Below are 21,233 nucleotides of genomic sequence, written 5' to 3'. Positions count from 1 at the left end.
TGTCATTCCACTTTTTCCATGCTCTCAGAATTCCCTTTGCTTTGTGCAGACATGAATGGGATATCTGAACACTGGGGAGAGGATGGGAATGTGCAGGGAAGGAAGATGGGAGGAAAGAGAAGCTCTGGGGGCAGGATGTTATGAGCATCCTGGGTCAGAAATGAAATAAAGATAGATGGAAGGGCAGAGGGAAATGGAATAGGGGAAGAAGAGAGGAGGGATATGAGCATCCAGGAAAGGAAAGGAGATACATCTGTAATAGATGGTCTCTGAGGATGCTTGGGTGGGAGTGATCAGGCCATGCAAAACAGGGAGTGGAGGGAGTCTGAGGATGCCAAGGGGAAGCAGCAGGATCCGAACTGCAGATCAGGTGGGAACAGAGCATGACTGTACGTTTCCATGGGCCTTTCTGTGCTTTCTGGGCTCTCCCTGTGTCTCGGGGTGCTCTGGGCTCCTTAGTGTGCCCCCTCTACACCCTGACTGTCCCTTAGAGGATATCCCAAGCCCTGGTGCCCATTTTGGGGCTATCCCCACCCCTTGGTTTGTTTTGTGCCATGCCTAGGCCCCAGCTCTGCCTTTGTGTGCCCCTGGCTGTGCCTGTTTGGGCTCCCCACAGCCCTCAAGGAGCCTTTCAGAGTGCACAGAACCTCTCCATGGGATTTTCTGTGTCACAGAGGACTTTGGCCTCCTCTGCACATCCCAGTGTGTGTGAACATTGCTTGGGAGAGTTTAGTGCATTCTCAGCCCTCTGGCTGTGCCCTGGACTACCTCAGAGCCCCCCTTGAGCCTTTGGCTACCACAGACCCCAGGGAAGGTATCAGAAACACTCCCATGGAGGCCTGAGGTGTTTCATCCCTTCTTGTGGGGCAGATCTGGCTCAGCCACACTCCAGGAGAGGCAGTCAGGTCTTAGAAGGGGCACAAACCATCAGAGACCCTGAAGGGCCCACAGACTCATTTCTGGGCTTTCCACCAGAGGGCTGGGCATGACCCCAGTGTTACATCAGGCAGTGTAAAAAATTCCTGACCCTTGGGAAGTTACCTGAGTGTTCCCATTGAGCCTGAGCCACTATTAACCACTGAACTTTGTGTTTTCGGAGCTTCCCCCACACCTGATGGATCCAGACTGTGACCATCACTTTGACCATGGACACTGAAATTGCAACAACCAAGTCTTGTCATTACCTGTGGGTGGTAAGACCTTTCCTCTCCACTCTCTACTCTGATCTTTTTTTTTCTTTCTTTTCCTCATGTATTTTCTAAAGAGTTATTTCTATGCTTTTACATTGGTATATTTCTAAAGGAAATAACCAAAGTGGCTACAATAGGTGATTTCCATTGCAACCAGTGTTAAAATAAATGTGACATATATATAAATATATATGCATGTATGTATGTGTGTACACACTAATTGTTCAGTGTCCTTTCATCCATTCCAAGGGATCTATTAACCCAAGAGCGTGGGTTATCCCACCTCAGAGATGGCTTGGAACAGCTCCATCAGTTCTTCCTCACCTCACAGCAGCTCTGTGCCCACACAACAGGATGGGCAGTTTTCCACCACCTTCCAATGCCTTGAGTCTTGGGCCCTGTCTTGCAGCTAGGGGCCCAAAACAACCACAGTACTTGAGCTGGAAGCATAAAACAGGGAAGAAAATGCAAAGCTCCAAATGTGACAGGGCCACGGTGCAAATATGGAACCAGAAGGAAGTCTGTGGTTTGTGTTGTGGTAGCATTGAGAGGAACATGGAGCAGGGTATAGCCTCATTCTTCTGCTTGATGCCCAACAACTCCTACCAAGGAATATTCTGTACACTGGTATCGCAGCCAGGGGTCTGTTGGTCCAAGCCGGAATGCCGCAACCTTCCCAGAGAGAGGTCTCACATGGGACAGCCTTCCAGGGGCTCTGGCAGTTCTGGTTGCCGGGGAACCTCAGCAAGGAGGGCAGCCTGCACCTGCAAACGATCAGCTCTTAGCAGTGAATTTCAGCTCTGTGATTCCAGCTCTGCCTTGCTAAAGGCACCCTTGGCCAACTCAGGGACAGACAGACAGAAGCGTCATATGGCTGTTCCAGAGAGGTTCCTTTGTTGTCCACCAGCTGAACTGGGGAAAAGCTGGAGATTTTATGGGGAAAGCAAGGGTGATACTGAAAGGGGAAGGATCGGTGGGATACAAAGAATCGACATGGGCACCAAAGCATGGTGGGATAGCTGAAGCCCTTAGGACAGCTCACCATGGCCATGAGGCTGTGCCCATCAGGGGGCATCTCTCCAAGGGCAGGTTTGGGTAAGCTTATGGGCTTCCACAGGCCATTCAAGGGATATCCCTCCAGGATAGAACTGGGGCAGGCTTATCAGCCTCCACACACTGGGACCACAGAGAACAGGTGGTTTGATCACAGCCCTACCCACAGCACTTTGCACAGTTGTGGTTAATAAGGTAAAAAATGTACCCCAGTTTTATACTTGTGTAGGGGATGGGAGCTAAACCTGGAATTTGGAGGGACACGTTGGTAGCGTTGTCCTCTTCATCCTGCCCACAAAGGATGCCCCAGGGTAAATCCATGGGTAAGGCCACGTCTAGTGTTTTGACAGAGGAAATGAATCTGTGTTTGTAATGGCATTGTTGGAGCTCTCTGGGGCTGTACTACAGGTTTGTTTTCCTTATGTCCAGCATAGGAATGGATCTGATATGAGGTAACTGGGATCCCTGTAATTAGTAATCGTGTATCCAGTTGAGTGGGATCAGTTACCCTGTATGTCACTGTCTTAGTTTGGAGGACAGGTGTCTGCTAAGAAAGGCAGGAGCTTCTCTTTGAAATGGAGAATGTAAACCCCCTCCCTCCAAATTATTATAATTTTGAAATCAAGCGGCTCTCAGGCAAAGATATGGGAATTAGGAATAACAGTTCTTTACTAGGAAAATTAAAATAGAAATACAATACTACGAAGAAAAAAACTCCAAGCCCTGACAAAATCAGAGTACAACCTGACACCCCGTTAGGCAGGGTATTGGTAGCAGTTTGATTAAATGGTGGCTGTAGTCCTTTTGTAGTGACAGATGTGGTTCAGTTGAAGCAGTGGTTCTGTAGAAGGTGCAGTTTCCTTCCAGAGGTCCAGTGGTGATGTGGAGAAAATCCAGCTTCCCTCTGGAGTCCAGTGGAGCAAGGGCTACTTTAGTGTCCCCAAACCTCTGTTTTATCTTCGTAAGAAATATTGGGCCCTTCCCCTTAGCTGGAGCAACTCCCAATGGGATGAAGTAATTTTGTGGGACTCAATGGGCCATTAGCAGAAGATACCTCCCTAGAGGAAGGATGGTTGTGAAAAAAATAAAGAACAATGCCCCGCCTGGCTTCAATGGATGGCCCATTAGCAGAACATTTCCCATGGAAATAAGGATCACTGCCCCCACCCTTAACAGACGGTGATAGAATAGGCACCTTTTATCACATCCTGTATTGTAACCCCAGACAGTCACACCCAGTGGACCCTGCCCTCAGTGAACCCCACCAGAACTACACTTCGTGGACTATTCATGCATCCAGTATCAGTCCTATGGCTGTTTTTGCAATAACCTATTGTGGTGCATCCCCCTGCTCTATGAGAGCTCCAGATAAGCACTTGATAAAGTGAAGTGTCCCCTGATGGTACCAGGAACTCCTGAGTATAACAGGAACAGCAACTGCCTGTCCAAGGTGAGGAACAAAGGATAATAATTCGTTCCCTGACAACCTTGGAACAGTGCCTGCCTGAGTCAGAGCCTAAGTGGAACAGCATCATTGTTGCTGGAGTTTTGAAAACAATTGCCAAATGTTTTGGATAAATTGGATTCTGGCCAGGATGGAAACTTACTGATGACTCAAGCCAGTCATCTCCTGATCTTGCAAACACCAGTGCCTTGGAGGTCTCCTGTGCTGCAGCTCTGTGCCTGCATAGGATTGAGGCCCAGAATCTGAGATAAGGGATTTCCATGGGATATCTGGTGATGGGAGTACCTGGGTGTGATCACCTGCTGAGGGGGTGATGGGTTATCAGGCAGAGACTGGATGATCCCTGTCCTTGGAATCTGCCAGGTGGAAGAGGGAGTGCTGCTCAGGTGTGACATACTGTTATGCCCTTGCCAAGACCCAGAGCCTTTGTAATCTCTCTCATTATGACTCTTGATATCCCTAATTTCCTGATAAATTAGATGTTCCTCCCTCCCCCTCAAAGCATGGACACCCCTTAGCAGAGATTTGTGCCTCCATATGCATGAGAGAATTCCTAGGAGCTTTAATCCTGTGCAGCTTTGCAGGTCCAGCGCATTTATCACTCTCAGTCTAACAAGAGTCTGTAACCCGATGCTCCAATAAACTGCACTGTTGGTGAATTAGTGTCTGTGAAAGTTTCCACTGGCTGTGACCTGCCAGGTGGAACTGCCTCCTATCAGGAATTCAGCACTGCTGCCCACAACCCCTCTGATCCCTCAGGACTAGCTGGGACACTAGGTTTGTTTGCTGCCAAATTTCTAACTCATAACACAGCAGTTCCCAATATCCATGTAAATAATTCTAAATCTATTTCCATTCTATTTTCCTGCGTGCTTCAGCAGTGGCTGTGGGAGACTTATTGCAAAGGGCAGTGGCTGGGTGGGGGCAGCCCCTCGAAATAATGAGTGCAGCCTACTTCCCCTGTAGGGTGAAGCCTGGCAGCAGGGCTGTGTCTGTGTGGGGCTCTGCAGCCCCTTGGTGACACATGAGGTCACAATGAGATGTTCTGCCTTGATGGAACCATAGCACCCACTTCCTTGAGAGCCAGAGACCAGCCCAACTGTGGTGCCCCACTGTCCCACCGGGCCTCGCATCCTAAGGCCATGTGGGATGGACAGGAGGAGAAGAAGTAGTTGGACAGAAGGAGCTACAGCCATGACAGAGCTTTTCCCTGGCTTCCTCCTTGCACTGTCTCCGAATCTTGTGTACTTCCACAAGGATGGTAAAGTTTGAGATGCCCCGAGGTCCTGGCATCCTCCTGCCCATGGGGGTGGGAATGCATTGGTGGCTTTGCCCAGGGAGAGGTTCCCTTTGGAGAAGGGGATCTGACATTAGGAAGGTGAAGGGGGGATAATGAACTTCATAACTTCAGCATGACCCTTTCTCTTCTTCTGACAGAAATCACAAAAGTTTGGGACTGTGTGTCTGAGTGCTATCACCAAGACCTGCTGCTGAAGAAGGTAGGGCTGGTTTCCTCATGGTCCTCCCTCAGACCATGGGGGTTTCCTGATCCTTCTCCATCCTGCCTGGCCCTTACCCAGCCTAGAGGGCAGAAGAGGTGTCCCAGGTAGACCCTGCATTTTAGCCAGAGACCCACTTTGAGTGCAGGCAAGAAGTCAAAGCAGTGTTTGAGTAGAAGAATGTTGGATTTCCTCTTTGGAGTCTTCCACAGGATAGCTGGAAAGGAGGGACACCCAGACAATGCTCCTGCACTCCTTGGGCTTTCCCAGGCTCCTGGAGTTTCTCCCACATCTTGCACCCTGCAGATACTGGAGAGGAGGGAGTGAGGAACCATCTTGAGTGAAAGGCTCTTCTCCAAAGGTTTCCTGGGGGCTCCATGTCAGGCCTTGGAACTGCAGGGCTGGAAAGGCTACAGATGACCCTTAGCCTTCCCTCCTGTTTGCCCTCTGATTGCCTGCTTTTGGTTCCAGAGAGTCAGGCTGATGGGCCTGGGTACCATCCACATTATGAAAAGACCCATCTGGCATGGAGAAGGGGAAGGTTTCATGGCAGACAGTCCGGAGTTTGATCTGAACAAGCCATTTATGGTGGGGAAGAAGCGTGTCCATGGGAAAAGCCCTGTGCCTGGTAAGATGAGCCCTTCAGATCTGTGCTCCTTCCAGACAGGGATGGGTCTCTCCAGCAGTCCCTCCAGGGCTCCCTGGGTGCCCACAATGTGCTAGCTGCTGCTGGAGAGCTCCTGGAGGAGTTTCTGAGAATCTTCTGGCACCAAAGAGGCTGATAATCTCCACCATCTTGGGAAGGCAGGAACCAGTATCCCGCTGGCTCCTGCAACCCCCTTAGAGGTTCTGTGGAGCTGGAGTATGATGGTTGAGCTGACAGTGCAGGGGCTCATGGCATAAAAGAAGAGCATTTGCTGCTGGGTGAAGAGTCACTGCAGTGGGAGGAGGTTGGTGGGCTCTCAAGGGTCCACAAGGGCTGAGTGTGTGACTTTGTGTTGGGTGGTTTCTCCACAGGGCTCTCCAAAGCAGATGAGTTGATCTGTGCTGAGGTGGCCTTGCACCTGCACAAGCCCAAGGCCACCATCGTGATGTGCATCGAGGCCACACTAAAGATCTGTGAGTGGGCATTGTCCAGTGGCGAGAACTTCGACTTTGTGTTCAAGGACATTGGCGTCCTGGTCTGCCGGCGAAACCATGTGGTCATGAGGTTCTTTGAAGACTTGGTCCGAAAGGTGGCTCAGTCACAGCACCTGGCAGAGGGTTTGCTCCAGGTGAGTCTGGCATGTATTTTATGTGCCCTCAAACTTCTGGGGACACAGCCGTGGCCTTGGGCAGCTTTTCATGGTTCTGGTAGTTGAGCTTGCCCTCCTGCTCCCAGGGAATTAGCCCTGGGGCTTGGCTCCTGTATGTCCAGGCTGGTGGTGTGGCCTTGTTTTCCCAAAATGCTGAGGTTGTGGAGATGCTTATGAATTTGAGACAATGTAGGGGCACAGGGTGGTGGAGAGAGAGCTGGGGCTGGGGTTTGAGGAGAGGCAGCTGGGGCTAGGAATGGAAGAGGGGTTTTTTGCCTTATGAGCAGCAGGTAAATTCCCTGTGGATTCCGCCATGTCTCTGTCCCTGTTGCAGTCACCAAATCTGAAGCCGTTATTCATAGTCCACACAGAAAAGGACATTTCCCAGATTCCACCTGGAGGTGTCTTAGTGCTGCCACAGTGAGTGCAATTGTTTCTGTACGTGGCGGGGTGATGACCAGCAATAGCTTTTGGTCCTGGCTTCTTCTGTGGGGGAGGAATCCTTGGATGCATTTAATTTTGGAGGTGCAATTGAAATTGTGCAAGGTCCATGGCCATTCTGGTTTCTTTGGGGAATGTCTTCAGGTGGATTCCCTGGAAAGGGGGCCTGCTTTACCTTGCCACCTCTGTGGGAATGACCCACAATGGCCCAGAGGCACAGCTGGGGGCCATGGAGCAGACAGCTTCACCAGCTCCTTCCTTTTTATTTGAGAAAGACTGAGAACCAACAGGCCCCAGAGCATGGGATGTTCTCAGTCACTGCAGGTTTGTTTTTCCTGGAAAGTATCTCTGACAAGTGGGATCCCAGACCTGGCTGAGAGGAGCCCTATGGAGGGAGACTCTTCTGCCCATGCTCCAAAGTTATGTTTCCTTTGGAAAACTGGATGCCTGTGAACAGCTTCTTCCCAGGGGTTGCCATAGTCTCTGCTGTCCTTATTAAAACTGGTGTCACCACCTCCTTTGCAGCTTTGTGAAGGCAGATGGGAAGTCCCAGCCACATCCTCTAAGTGCTTCCCTACAAGGCACTGGAACTAGAAGAAAGACCAACACCAAGTGCCAAAAAACTCCGGGTAAGTTCCCTCCTAGGAACTGACGTCCTCCATGCCAAAGGGAATTCTGTCTCCTGCCAGAAAAGTGTCCCAGCAAGTCCCTTTTTTTCTGAATGGGACCCAAGGAAGCAGTGGGACAGGACCATGGAGTGGCACAGCCCTCAAGGAAGGAGACTGGGCTGGGACAGGAAGGCTGGGAGATCCCTCATGCCCAAAGTGTTCTGGAGATGCAGTTGAGAGGAGCTTCCTCTTTTTCTTCTTCAGGGAACCTTCCCAGTCAACGCCTCCTCCTTCGTCCGTGTCTTTCTCCAAGTCGGATATGCGATGTGAAAATGATGGGAAGAGAAAAGAAAAAGGCTGATGGTGGAGTGTGGAGAGGGAGGTGAGAGTCTGGGAGAGCTGCTTTTAGCTAATTCCATGCTCCTGGACAGGTGTGAGGAGCTGTCACCTTTGGCCATGCTGCTATACTTGTGGAGAGCAGATATGGGCACATACCCAAGGTCTTGGCCCTTCCCATGGCATGGAAAGTAGGCAGCAGTGTTTTGGAGATGGCTGGAAAACACACTGGAGAAGATTCTCTCACTGTTCTTGGACAAAACACATGTGTGGTGTCTTTGCAGTTTGCTGCCTCCAATTGAGAACTCTGTGGAGAAGGACAGAGCCACCAAGGGCATGGAAGCACCCCAAGCTGGGCTGGCAGCTCCCACCAGGCAGAGAAAATGTGTCCAGGTATGTGACATGGATGTAGGATCATGTCCTGCATCACTGCAGGGAGGTTGTTGAAAGGGTGCCTTTGGATTTGTCTGTTCTGGGATGTCTTTTGGGTCCTCCATTCAGTCCTGGGAATGACTTCATCATTCTGGGCTGTGTTGCTAGGAATCTTTCTCTGAACTAAACCCCTATGGGGTCCAGACTTCTTCATGAAGCAGAGGGTCACTGCCAAGATCTCTGGGGGAGAGAGGAGGGATCCAAACTGTCCCTTGGGTCATGGACTGCAGGATGGGACCCTTGTTGCCAAAATGTCTGAGCTGCCTTCCCTTTGCTTCATATAACAGCTTCCACCCCTGGAAGGGAAGAAGAGTCCAGGGAAGGCTGCTGCCTTCTGTCCTGGAGGATTTGAAAAGCTAAGGAAGGAGAGAGTGGCTGCTGTGGCAGGAGTAGCTGCTGCTTTGTCCCCAGAGAGAAAGGAGAAGACACTGTCCCCTCGTGGAGGAAGACCACAGCCAAGGTGAGAGTGTGGCAGCACCTATCAGGGCCAGGGGCCATTGAGCAGATGGGAGGGACCCCCTTGTAATTAAGGAAGTGGAACCCTGAGCCCTGGGCTGGATATGGTCCTTTGGACATCCCCTGACATGGGCATGCCCTGGGGTATGCTGTGATCCTGTGATCCTGTGTCCCATGTGCCCCTTTTGGTGGTGGGGCCAAAGAGAATGTGGAGACAAGAGTAGCAGGAGCTGGGCCAGGCAGGATTCCAGCCAGGAGTGAGAGGGGAATCTGTCCCTGCCTTGCAGGACCCCACGAGCAAAACAGGTCCTGCTAAATCTGCAGCCATACAAAGTTGCCCGGGAGCAGTGTGTGAAGGCCTTGCAGATCAACAAGTTAAGGAAATGGTCCTATGACAATTCCCTCAGTAAGTACTTCCAAGCACTGGATGTATTTTCCTGTGGTGGCACACTTCTCCCCTGCCTGGCAGCAGCCCCTGGGAAGCACTGTCTGTGCTGCTGGGTGGGTGCAGGGGGTCCTGGAACTGTCCCTGAACCAGACATGCCTTCCAGCTACAGGTGACAGCCTCAGCCAGGACGGGGCAGGTAAGAACACGGGTGGGTTCCTCTGCTGTCTGACCTGGTGTCTCCCAGGTCTTGGGCTGGCAGGGCTGGGTCTGCAGGCTGGGATGTCTGGGAGACTACAGAACCTCTGGGAGCAGACTTGGTGAGCAGAAGTTCTCTGCCCTCCTCCTTGTACCTCCTGAATCCTGAACAGCTCCTGGATCTTTCTTAAGCTTGGTGAAGCCACTGGAGATCCACAAAGAGACAACAGCTGAACTGGAACATGAGGACAGCTACATGGCACCATGAAAAAAGGAATAAAGACCTAGAAATTCATCACCTTGGTGTGTGAATTGCTGCTTCATACCGGGGATTGAGCCTTTGGTTGGGACAACAGTGTTTGGTAATCCAGATGAGACTGGTGGATATGGACGACTCTAGTCACAGAATCCCAGGATCGGTGAGGTTGGAAGGGACCCCAGTGGATCATCTGGTCTGCTCTAGCAGGGCCATCCCAGAGCACATGGTACAGGATTGTATCTGGATGGGTCTGAAATATCCCCGGTGAACGAGACTCCACCCCCTCTCTGGACCACCTGTTCCTGACTCGATCACTCCACTGCAAGGAAGTTCTACCTCATGTTCAGCTGGAACTTCCTGGGCATCAGTTCCTGTCTGTTCCCCTTGTCTCATTGCTGGGCCTCCTTGAGCAGATCCTGGTCCCTGCTCTGAGCCCTCCCTACAGACAGGGATGAGGACCCCTCTCAGCTGTGTCTCCTCTCAAGGGTGACCAGCCGCAGCTCCCTCAGCCTTTCCTTGGCAGGGAGATGCTCCAGACCCTTCATCATCTCCAAAGCTTCCACTGGCCCCACTCCAGGAGCTTCATGTCGCTCCTGTCCTGAGGAGTCCAGAACTGGACACAGCCCTCCAGATGTGCCTCCCAGGGCTGACCGCAGTGGCAGAGCACTCCCTGACTTGCTGGCAATGCTCTTCCGGATCCCCCCTGGATCCATTAATCTCCAGGCTCAGGGACAGCTCATTGTCTCCTGGGTCCCCAGGTCCTTCTCTGCAAAGCTGCTCCAGCAGGTCACCCTTAGCCTGTGCTGGTGCCTGGGGTTGTACTTCCACAGATGCAGTATCCGCATTTCCCTTGGTGAACTTTTGAAGGATCTTCCCTGCCCATCTCCTTAGCCTGTTTAGGTCCCTCTGAGGGTTGCATAGCCCTCAGGGCTGCTGAGGCTGGGTCTAAGGAGGGACAAACAGGGCCAGCTCAGCAGTCTGAGGGGTTCACTCTATGAAAGGTGATTTTGGCAGGAGGAGATCATGACAACTGACTTACAGCCACTGATTCCAGAATCCCACTAACTCCAAAGATGGACAAGACTGAGCCTGTGGAATTAGTGTAAGGTGGGAGACAATCATTTAACCAATAGAAGATAGAGTATTAATTAGAGAATTCTGTAATATGCAGCCAATAAATATCAAGGCCTTTGTTCGTTAAAATGTATAAATAAAGATTCACTGAATAGGGAGCCAACGTTTGTGGGAACCACACAAGTCCTGCTGTGCACAAACAAATGAAGATGCAGAGGTCTCTCACCTCAGGGTGGGAACTGGTTCCACACACCAGGGAATGAGCCTGGGACTGAGACAGCCTTCCAGCCCCAGGATGGCCACAGGCAGGATGGGGCAGGTGGGGACACAGATGGGTTCCTCTGGTGCCTGGCCTCTCCCAAGTCTTGGGCTGGTGGGGCTGGGTCTGCAGGGCAGGGGTGTCTCAGAGACCACAGAACCTCCAGGAGCAGACCTGGTCTGCCCTCCTCCCTATATCTCCAACTGAACAGTTCCTGGTTCCCCCTCAGCTTGGTGAAGCAGCTGGAGCTTCATGACCCCAGAGAGAAGTGGACCTGGGACATGGATGTGGTGTAGTGGCCCCACTGAGGGGCAAAGTGGCACAGCAAAGCCACAACACCCTTCTCTCTAAATTGAAGTGATTCAAATTTCATCAATGGACTGCTCAGGGGATTGGGAGTTGGTTGGATGGCCACATACAGGGCTTAGATGGAGCTCAGAGACAAAGGGGTGTCCCCCGGGGTCCATACAGGGACTGGTGCTTTTTAATGTCTCCATCAATGACACTGACAGTGGGATCGTGGGCACTCTCAGCATGTTGGCAGATGACCCTGAGCTGAGCAGTGTAGGTGACACACCTGGGAGACAGGATGCAATTCAAGAGGGCCTTGAAGAAGTAGGCCCGTGGGAACCTCAGGAGGATCAAGGCAGACAAATACAAGGTCCTCAACATGGGTTGTGGCAACTTCAGTATGAGTCCAGAAGTGAGCTTGTCCCTCTCTTGTCCTTCTTCTACCCCAAGTTTTGCTATCAAGCCCTTCATTCCCAGCCTGGATTGAGACTGGGGGTTTTCCCAACTCACATGCAGGACTTCATGAGATTCCCACAGACCCAATTCTCAAGCTTGGCCAGGTCCTCCAGGATGGCCCCATCCTTTGGGTGCATCCTTTGGGTCCTGCTCAGCTTCCTGTCACCTGCCAGCAGGCTAAGGGTGTGCTCCAACTCACTGTGTCCTTGATAAGGCATCAAAGAGCACTGGTCCAAGGCAGGACCCTGAGGTACATAACACCTCACTGGACATAGAGCCTCACTGGAAATTGACTACAGCTCTGTCTGCATCTGCTGGTTCAGTGTTCTTGTGACGCCTCTCCAAAACTGCCTGTCCATCTCTTTGGGTTCTCCCCAAGGTTGGATTTGATCTTCTTGTTTATTTTCAATCTTAACAATTCTCTGGTTCCCTCAATGCCTCTTTAATCTGTTAAGTTTCCACCAAGCTATACTCAGGGTTTAACGGTTAAACCAAGTTTTGGAGAAGAAAATAGTTGTAAAAATTCCCAAGGGAAATGTTCTCAGAGATTTTTGCTCTGCCCTTTGCTGTTCCACCCTTGACCCACATTAGAGTAATTAAGGACAGAGGCCTGGGCTGCTGTGGGGTTGCAAATGCTGTTGGCTGCTGGCCAGGGCAGCAGAAAGCAGAGAAATCATTACAGGAGAGGAAACAGCCTTGTTTTGTTGGAATAAAGATCCTTCCAGGGGTTCAAATTTTGTGTATGAGGCTGGTGGAGAGGAGAGAAGCCAAGTCTGTCAGCTCACACGCTGCATTGTCAGCTCAGCTTCAACTCTACATAATTTTTGGGTTATACTGAATCAGAAAAGTCCCATTCCATCCCTCAAAGCCCCCTGACTGGGGACTTGACTGCTTTGGATTCTGCAAGTTTACTCCAAGCAGAAAGATGATTTTCACTGTAACTTGAATGATAATTTGGGTTACAGTGAGAATGGGAGACTTTCGGGCATAAAACACTGCTGAGATTTGAGGAAGGTGCTCAGTGGGTGACTGTTGCCCTCTCCTGTTCTGCTGGAATCAGGAACATTGTTCTCCTGGTGTCTGTGTTAATCCAAATGCACAAAATTCCAGAAATCATTTACAGATTTGAAGATCTGAGCTTGATGTCAGAAGTGACTTGAGGGACGTTGGTCCTTCTCTATCCGTGTGACTTTCGCATGTTTCCATATAAGCATGGAAGTCATGGAGAAACGGATTTGATTCCTGGCAGCCTTTGTCCTTAATGACACTTCCCACACCTTTTAACATGTGCATTTTAAGTAAGGGCTGCAAAGAACAGCTGGGCATATGCAGGCACAGCCTGGGGTTCTCAGCCTTGGTGCTTAGCTCTCTCCAAAGCCCTGACAGGAGTGGGGTCACAAGGACAGGACCAGGGAAAATTTTGCTAGGGGAACTTTAGGCTGGATGTTGGGAAAATCTCTTTGTGGAAAGGGTGGTCAGCCACCGAAAGGAGCCGCCCAGGCCAGTGGTGGAGTCACCATCCCTGAAAATGTTAAAAAAATGTGTGGACGTGGCATTTGGAGACAAAGTTAATGGTGAACACCATATCGCCAGGTCCTGGTTGATGGTTGGACTTAATGATCTTGGATGGCTTCTCCAACTTTAACAATTAACAATTCCATAATTCCGTAACTCTTAGTTCCTGTAATTCCCAGAGCAGGCAACTGACTGGATCAGGTTTTTTTTGATCTTCTTTCAAACTTCTTTTTTCACTCCCAGCTTTGCAGAAAGTGGCCAGCATTATGGGGACTTTCAGGTGTTGCCTGAGCTCAATCTCCACCATTTATTTATTCTAGTTTGGAATATTTTGCCCACCCATGTCAGTGTCTCAAAATGGGAGCAACTCATAAAACCCAGGATCTGCCTGGGTGTGACTGACCAGCTGTGCTACTGAGCAGATAACTGAGAGTCCCCTCAGGGTTTATGATACGTCAATAAAAAGTTTGGATTAATGGATTACCAACCTAATACAGTGTGAAGTCTTTATAAAGCTCTGACTGCTGGGCAGTCTGAGAGCTCAGGAGAAGAGGTGCAATCTGAGAGACAAAAAAGGCAGAGAAAGGCCAAAGGCAGAGGAAATAAAATCTGTCCAAGTCAGGAAAGGCTTCGCTTTGCCGGCATGATGAAAATCTTTCTTTCCTGGACAGTCCTGGCAGTCCTTGTCCTGGTGCACATCTCCCAGGCAGTCTATGTTCAGGTGAGCTTTTTTCCTTTCGCTTGTTGTTATTACAAATTCAACAAAGTGCTGATACTTTTTAAACTTCTGGCTGCAACAGGAATCTTGAACTAAATTAATAGACCTGAATTGGATCTTTGCTCTGCCTTGATTTTTCCACCTGCATGTCTGTGTGCTCTGGGTCTTCCTTCTGTAAAACACTTCAGATATCACTAAATGCTGCTGCTGTTTATTTACCTTCTCCACCCATATCTGTGCTCTGAAATCCGTTAGGGACTGAGGTGTTTCATGTCCAGAGTTTTCTACTAGACCTAAAGCTACGTGCAGTGAAGGTGTTGACTTTAGAGAGTGATGCAAACAAGGTGTGACAAAGGAGGAATTGTCTTGTGTTAGCTGGTTTTAGGCACAAAGTTCTTTGTGGAAATGATCTGTCCATTTATGGGATGAAGCCTGTCAAGAAAGGACACAGAAGAGTTTAGCTGGATCCAATTAAATATTAATAGACAGAGAAGTGATTAGAGAAGACTCTGTGAAATTTTCCAAGTACACAGCACCTATGGCTGATACTCCATGTAATGTGGAAGGGGTTAAGAAGGTACTTCAGGGCCCTGGTCTGTCATTGGGAAAGCTTTGGATCTCTCTGCACTCATCCTGAGGGACAGTATGGGAGATTTCAATCTGATTGCAATGTCAACAGCTTCCTCCGGTGGCCAGGAAAACTAGCACTTGTTAAACAATTATTGATACTCTCTATGTGTGTGTAGCAGTTTCCAGGAATAAGGTGTCTTTGTGTCCTGGACTATTCTCTTTTTTTGTCCTTTGGATGACAGAGATATCCAGAGGTAGCAGATTAAAGTTATTCCTTTCTCTCAGGCCATATTTCAACATTTACAGTCTCCAGAAGAGCAAACAGCTTCTTACCCAATGAAAAACATTTCAGTTTTCTACTTGTAGCCATAAAAAAAAAAAAAAAAAAAAAGGCTGCTTTTAGGTTGCATAAAAGAGTAGGAAGTGCATATTTAGAGTTTGAGCTGGAATTCTCCTCTCATTAATCATTAAATCTGTTTTTCCCCATTGTGCTTGCAGTGAACTCTGAGTATGTTGCACTCCTTTCACCTGAGGTCTTTGAGGTTTCACTGATTCTTTGATTCTTCGCTGCACAAAGTTGGCTTCTACTCTGTGAACTGTTTTCTTGTCTCTGGTAGGTGTTTTACCAGGACCTGAGAGTGCTGATATCGATCAGCAAACTCTCAGTAGCTTACATTTAACCAGCAGAGAAAGACCGAAGGTCCTCAAATGACGTGTTCCACAAGAATTTTTATTTCATGTGAAGGGTGGTTGAGCAGGATCCCCAGAGACAAAGCGAAGACAGTCATATTTATAGGTTCAAAGAGGATTGAAATTACAACCAATAAAAAGTTCTTCAAAGGACAGCATCCTATCTATGTCAAGAGTTCTAAAGTGAACTGACCAATTACACAAACTAATTTCTAGCCAAATATCTTCCAAAGTGATAGGAGAGTGACCAAATTCTTAAGGAATTCAGCTCAGCCTTAGTATATAGGAGACTTTATCTATTAAACTAAATACCAGGGGCCAGGGGCAGATGGTTTTGGGGCAATTGTATCATCCACATACTCATCTTCCCTCAAATTGTTCCCAAGACTTCCTTTCCTTGTCCCATAGTATGCCATATTTAGCTCTCTCTAATACATCTTTCTTACTTGAGGTGGCAGGGTTTTGTCTCTGTTTTGCTGTTCCATTGCTCTTTTTTGTCCTCAGGACCTGCAGATCTCAGGGTTTGTTCCTACTTCCTGGTTTCTCTGAAATTGTGCCTGTGGAAATCCACTCTTTTTTTAGTTCTATGGGTTTTTTTGCTTCTTAGTTGTGTGACCAACAGCTGAATCTAGAGCTGCCTTTATAGGAAAAGTGAATTTTTCATTGGCAGCCAATCACAGAATCAGAAAGTTGCTTAGGTTGGAAAAGCCCTTTAGGATCATTAAATCCAACTGTTACTCCAGCACAGAGAGATCCACCATGTCGCCAGGTGCTTCACCCACATGTTTTTGGAACACTTCCAGGGACAGTGACTCCACCACTCCCATGGGCAGTGCCTGATCAGTGCCAATGCCTGATTAACCTTTATAGATCATTAAGGTCAGAAAAGATCTGTAAGATCACTGAGTTCAACTGATAAATTAACCTGAGTAAGATCATAAACTGATTGCAAGAGAAAATAATTTGACTTAGTTAATAAATGCATATCCAAAGTATATCTGATCGGTTTTTTAAACCTTTAACACCAAAATAATGTGATTCTGTAAAAATCCCTCCAAACCCCCAGTCAGAATCAAATCCCCTCCCCACTTATTTCACACCATTCCTCATTGGATTCACGGGGATGTGAAACAAATGCTAATATTTGGTCATGTGCTGTATCAGAGTCACTGAATTTTATTTCTTTGGATGAGGAGCTGTTACTTGATCCCAGAATCCCAGGATGGTTTGAGTTGGAAGGGACATTAAAGTTCATCTCGTTCCAAACCCTGCCATCAGGTTGGAACCTCCCACATCAACTTGCTGACTATATGTTGGCCATGAAACCATGTTAAAATGGTAGATGAAAATCAGTTTGAAAAAGCTTATTTGTATTTTGGGCCAAACTCGGATTATCTGCATATGGGTACAGACTTTGTGCACCTGGTTAAACAGCTGCAACACCTGCAACTTAAATTTATTACCTCAAAAAGGGGAAGTCTCTTGAGAGAATGACCCTTAACTGATGCACAGGGGGAAGCAACTAAAACTGAGTAATATTTCTCAGAACCTGTCCCAATTTCCTTAAGTTTCTGGAGTGAGCTTTGAGTCAGAAGGGTATTTATGCTTCCAAAACCTTGTTTTTCACAAATTGTGTGGGCAAGTTTTAAATTGGCACAGGGTGGGATTGTTGGCCATTTGTGCAGGGCCAGGAGCTGAGTCAATGATCCCTGTGGGTCCCTTCCAACTCAAGAGATTCTGTGATTCTAAATTAATGGAAACTTTTCACAATGTCTTGGGGTGAAAGGTTTAAGCTGTCAACAATTGTGTGGTGTGAAAGAAGAGCTGCTTTTGTGTGATCCCACCCTGCCAGGTGATAGTCAACACTTGACACTTTGACTGCTGTGTTAGGAGAAAGGGTGAACCAAATAAATCCCCATTTATCCCCATTCAAGTAATGATTTTGTACATCTTTACCACATACCTGTGGAAGTGCTGGATGGAGTTTGGAACAACCTGCTCTAGTGGAAGGTGTCCCTGACTGTGGCAGGGGATGGAATGAGAAGAGCTTTAACCCACTCCAGGATTCTGGGATATTGCCCAGTCATCTCTTTTCTAGGCTGAAGATTCCCAGCCTGGATCTTTCTTTCCCAGATTTTATGAGTCTGTCTCATGGGGATGAGCCAGGCCTGAATTCTCCCTCTGTCCACTGCCTTCATTCAGCACAGGTTTTATCTGGGATTTCTTTCAACATCATCTTTTTCCCTCTGTTATATTTTTGGGGAGAGCTCTTTGTTGAAATGGAATGGATTTGCCAAAGGCCTGACTTCCTGACACCTCTTTTTTCTGGTTCTGCACAGGATGGAGACTTGAAATTCTCTCTGGAATCCGTGAAGAAGCTGAAGGAGCTAATGGATGGGAACAGACACATCAACCCTCGCATGATGGTTCCCATGGCCAGCTATTCCCCATGCCAAGAAAAACACCTCCCTGAGGAATTACGGCCTGTGTGCAAGAGGGAAGATGCACCAACGATTTTTAGGAGGCTGAGTATGTTGTTCATATTTTGTAGTTTTCATTTTTATCACAATTTTCAACCGTAAACATTCCAATAGCAGGAGGCAGAGCCATGGAATTACTTCTGTATCACTTCTAGGTTAGCTGGGAGGGTTTGTGCTGCCTTTGTGCTGCCCTTTCTCATGCAAAGGTTGGGGTCCACAAACCCCCTAAGAAAAACTCCTGCAGTGCTAAGCTGTGCTGTTCCCTGGGCACATTCCACTGCCGTGACCATGGAAAAGTTCCTCCAAGTAGAATAATGGAATCACTGAATGTTTTGGTTGGGGGAACCTTAAAGCTCATCCCATTCCATCCCCTGCCAAGAGCAGAGACAGCTTCCACTATCCCAGGTTGCTCCAAGCCCCGTCCAGCCTGGCCTTGGACACTTCCAGGGATCGAGGGGCAGTCACAGCTGCTTTGGGCAACCTGTGCCAGGGCCTCATCACCCTCACAGAGAGGAATTTTCTCCCAATATCTCATCTAAATCTACTCTTCTCTAGCTTAAGCCATTCCTCCTTGACCAAAGTCCCTCTGCCATGGGCTGCTGCTGCAAAAGTGTTTGTTTATTAAAGTTTTGCATTTATCTACTGTCCAGTACAAGGGACACTTTAGGACTAAATGGTGCCATGTACTGTTGTCCTTTTGCTTCCACATGTTCCCATTGCTTCCCAAAGAGTTCAGGTTTGATTTCATTCCTTCAGCCAGATTAAAATCTTTGAGCAGTATTACCTACAAAGATCTTTCAAATTATAAAATAGGAATGCAGAGGAGTCTCCAAGTGCTTTGACAGGTGGCTGTGCCCTCCTGACACCTGACTGAATCCTTCCTTTCTCCTGGACAGGCCTGGCTGCTGAGGACGACCTGTGTGAGATCTGTGCCAATGCTGCCTGCGCCGGCTGCCTCTGAGAAGGAGGAAAAACTGATGCAAGACATGCCCAGCTGGGAAGTTAGTGCATTCCTGTGGCAAGATCATGTACTTTCACCAATCAATATTCCTGGACTTCATCTCCCACTCCAGCCAAACTGGAGCTGGCAGCTCATGGGGACATCCCTGCAGTTTTGTAGCACCTGGATCAGGGGCCACTACCAGAGCAGTTCTGCCAGCAAGGAAGCTATTACTCCTCTGAGAGGTGCAGGTACTACAGAAGTTGTGTGATACTGGAATAGAAATGCCCTGTGTTTAATTTCCCACTATTTTCCCCAGATTTGAACAAACTGGGTGAAACTCAGCATCCCCAGTAGCCTTTTAAATAGCTAATATTTAATATCGAATATTAAACATCCAATAAGCAGTATCTAATCATTAATATCTGTCTGTGATTTGGCCTCCCCTACACACAACACCGCTGGGTTATTCCCTTTCCCAGTCCCTCCTTCCTAGTATGTTGGATCCCTTTCCCTTCCACCTGTCTGCAGGTGACACCTTTGAGTTTGTAGCAGAACTGCAACGAGTAACGCAAGCTGAATTCTTGGTGTTCAGGAACACACTGACAGCCAGAAATCACACTGTTCCTTGTACTGATTGCTGTTGATTTAGGGAATGGGTGTAAAGTAGCATGGATATGAAGGTTCTTTAAACTCTCTTTGGGAGAAAGGAATTCCAAAGTGCAGTGCTAGAATCACACTGAAATTGCCTGTTGTTTTATTTATTGGTGGTAAGATTATAAAGAAATTATCTGCCCATGTTTATATGTTGTACAGGTAATAAAAACTAATAATAATTTGGATTTTTTTTGCTTTGTTTGTTTGTTTGTTAGTGCTGGGGTTTGGGGAGGATTTGGTTTTAGGATACTCTTCTTGCCTCCTTGCTTTTTTCCCTCCTTGCATTTCATGTCTGCAGTTTCCCTAAATAAAAGATATCTTTTAAAAATGTCCTGTACTTAAACCAATTTGTAGTCACAGAATCACAGAACTATTTGGGTTGGAAATGCCCTCCAGGATCATTGAGTCCAACCTGTCCCTGATCCCCATCTTGTCACCCAGCCCAGAGCTGGGTCATGCCCAGTCCTTCCTTGGACACCTCCAGGAATGGGGACTCCACCACTCCCCTGGGCAGCTCCTTCCTATTTCCGACCACCCTTTCCATGAAGAAATTTCTCTTGATTTCCAACCTAACCCTCCCCTGTCCCAAATTGAGGCCCTTCCCTCTCATCCTGTCCCTGTTCCCTGGGAGCAGAGCCCAACCCCCCCAGCTACACCGTTCTGTCAAGGGGTTGTGCAGAGCCAGAAGGTCCCTCCTAAGCCTCCTTTTCTCCAGGCTGAGTACCCCCAGGTCTGTCATAGTAATACAAGTACACAGCAGAGATTTTAAATTTTTCCCTCCCATTTGTAACTGTTGAACTATTATCTCCATTTTTATATATGGAGCCCTCAACTCAGCAACTGAGTTCTACCAAGACTCCCAGTGCTCCAAATCTGTATCCTCAGCCCTTGAATTTGGAGTCTAAATCTAGAATTGATGTTAGAAAATTATCATGAGGTGCATAAATTCCTACTTAATTTCACAGGAAAACTGTGAGGGTGTAGAAGGGGAGTCCTTACAACCAGTATTTTGACCATCTCAGGACAAAATGCATCCAGAGCAAATTCCAAAGATAGAGTCCCTCACTAAGGCTCTTCCAGTTGTCTTGAAGTTGGCATCTCTGGGAAATGAGATTCCTTGACTCAAACACTGCAGGGGCTTCTTTTAAACCTGAAGTTATTTCTCTGAATAGAGAAGGGACTTACTACTTTCCTTTAAAACTACTGTGACAAATCCTCAGGTCCCAGCACAGCAGCTTGGACCAGCTCCTGGAGGAAGGGGAGAATTGTTGGAAACAGGATTAGAACTGAGATCTTGTTGAAATACTGCCAGTGCTCAGGTGGGGCAGGAGGGCTGGACTGGAGACCATCCTGTGGCTGCCTCCCAAACCCAAAATGTGCTTCACTCCATGGAAACATCTCTATACTTGCTCTGAAATAAGTAACTCAGAGCAGCTGAAAACTGTCCCCTCAACCCTAGCTTCCCTTCCCTACAGAACTGTTAGGAGTTGGAAATGTCTGCTGGCATTCCCTGTCAGGATATTGAGGGTTTGGAGGTCAATCAGAGAAAAAATGTTCCACACAGAGCTGTTATCTGCAGAAGGTCAGTACATGCCAGGCTTAGCTCTGCAGGAGTAGCTGTGATTATCAGCTTCACAGAATCACACCACCAACCCAGCAGCACTGTGAGGCTGGGACTGGCTGCTCCGGGCCCCAAAGAGCAGCCTCTGATGGTGCTTCCCACAGAGCAGACCCTGCATTGCATTTTTAAGGTCTAGGTCTTTTGGTGATCTTGGTTTCAAGCCCTGAGGGTACTGAGGGAACGCTGATGGATCTGAGGTCACCTGAATCCTCCACCTGCCCCGGCCTACATTTTCAGTCAGCTCTGGGCTGTGTTGGAGGGTGCTGCTCTCCACCACAGCCAGGTACTGCAGGGGTGCTGGTTCCCACCACCTGTGTGGGCCTGGCCATAGGCCAGATGACCAGG

At 48.3% G+C, this 21,233-nt stretch overlaps 1 protein-coding gene across 5 annotated transcripts; it reads left to right on the top strand.

Annotated features, from left to right (window-relative positions):
* Window positions 1-65: 65 nt before the first annotated feature.
* LOC117007013 (coiled-coil domain-containing protein 81-like) lies at window positions 66-19,452 on the top strand. 5 transcript variants are annotated; one of them, XR_004420065.2, is made up of 12 exons: window positions 66-1,193; window positions 5,146-5,207; window positions 5,679-5,835; window positions 6,225-6,481; window positions 6,837-6,922; window positions 7,469-7,572; window positions 7,816-7,933; window positions 8,172-8,280; window positions 8,607-8,779; window positions 9,063-9,181; window positions 17,530-17,719; window positions 18,567-19,452. XR_004420065.2 is itself a non-coding variant. In XM_033079861.2 (12 exons), exons 3-12 carry the CDS (start codon window positions 5,691-5,693, stop codon window positions 9,556-9,558), a joined length of 1,152 nt encoding a protein of 383 aa, XP_032935752.1. In that variant the 5' UTR covers window positions 66-1,193; window positions 5,146-5,207; window positions 5,679-5,690; the 3' UTR covers window positions 9,559-9,656. The 5 variants fall into 5 exon arrangements, 3 of the variants coding, with proteins under 3 accessions (XP_032935752.1, XP_032935753.1, XP_032935754.1); XM_033079861.2 differs by lacking the exons at window positions 17,530-17,719; window positions 18,567-19,452 and adding exons at window positions 9,327-9,359; window positions 9,551-9,656; XR_004420066.1 differs by lacking the exon at window positions 66-1,193 and adding an exon at window positions 3,343-4,485.
* Window positions 19,453-21,233: the final 1,781 nt, after the last annotated feature.

This window comes from Catharus ustulatus, chromosome 24, assembly GCF_009819885.2.
Source record: "Catharus ustulatus isolate bCatUst1 chromosome 24, bCatUst1.pri.v2, whole genome shotgun sequence".
NCBI lineage: Eukaryota > Metazoa > Chordata > Aves > Passeriformes > Turdidae > Catharus > Catharus ustulatus.
Note: the sequence above shows the minus strand (reverse complement) of the source record. Positions and strands in the feature narration are given on the sequence as shown.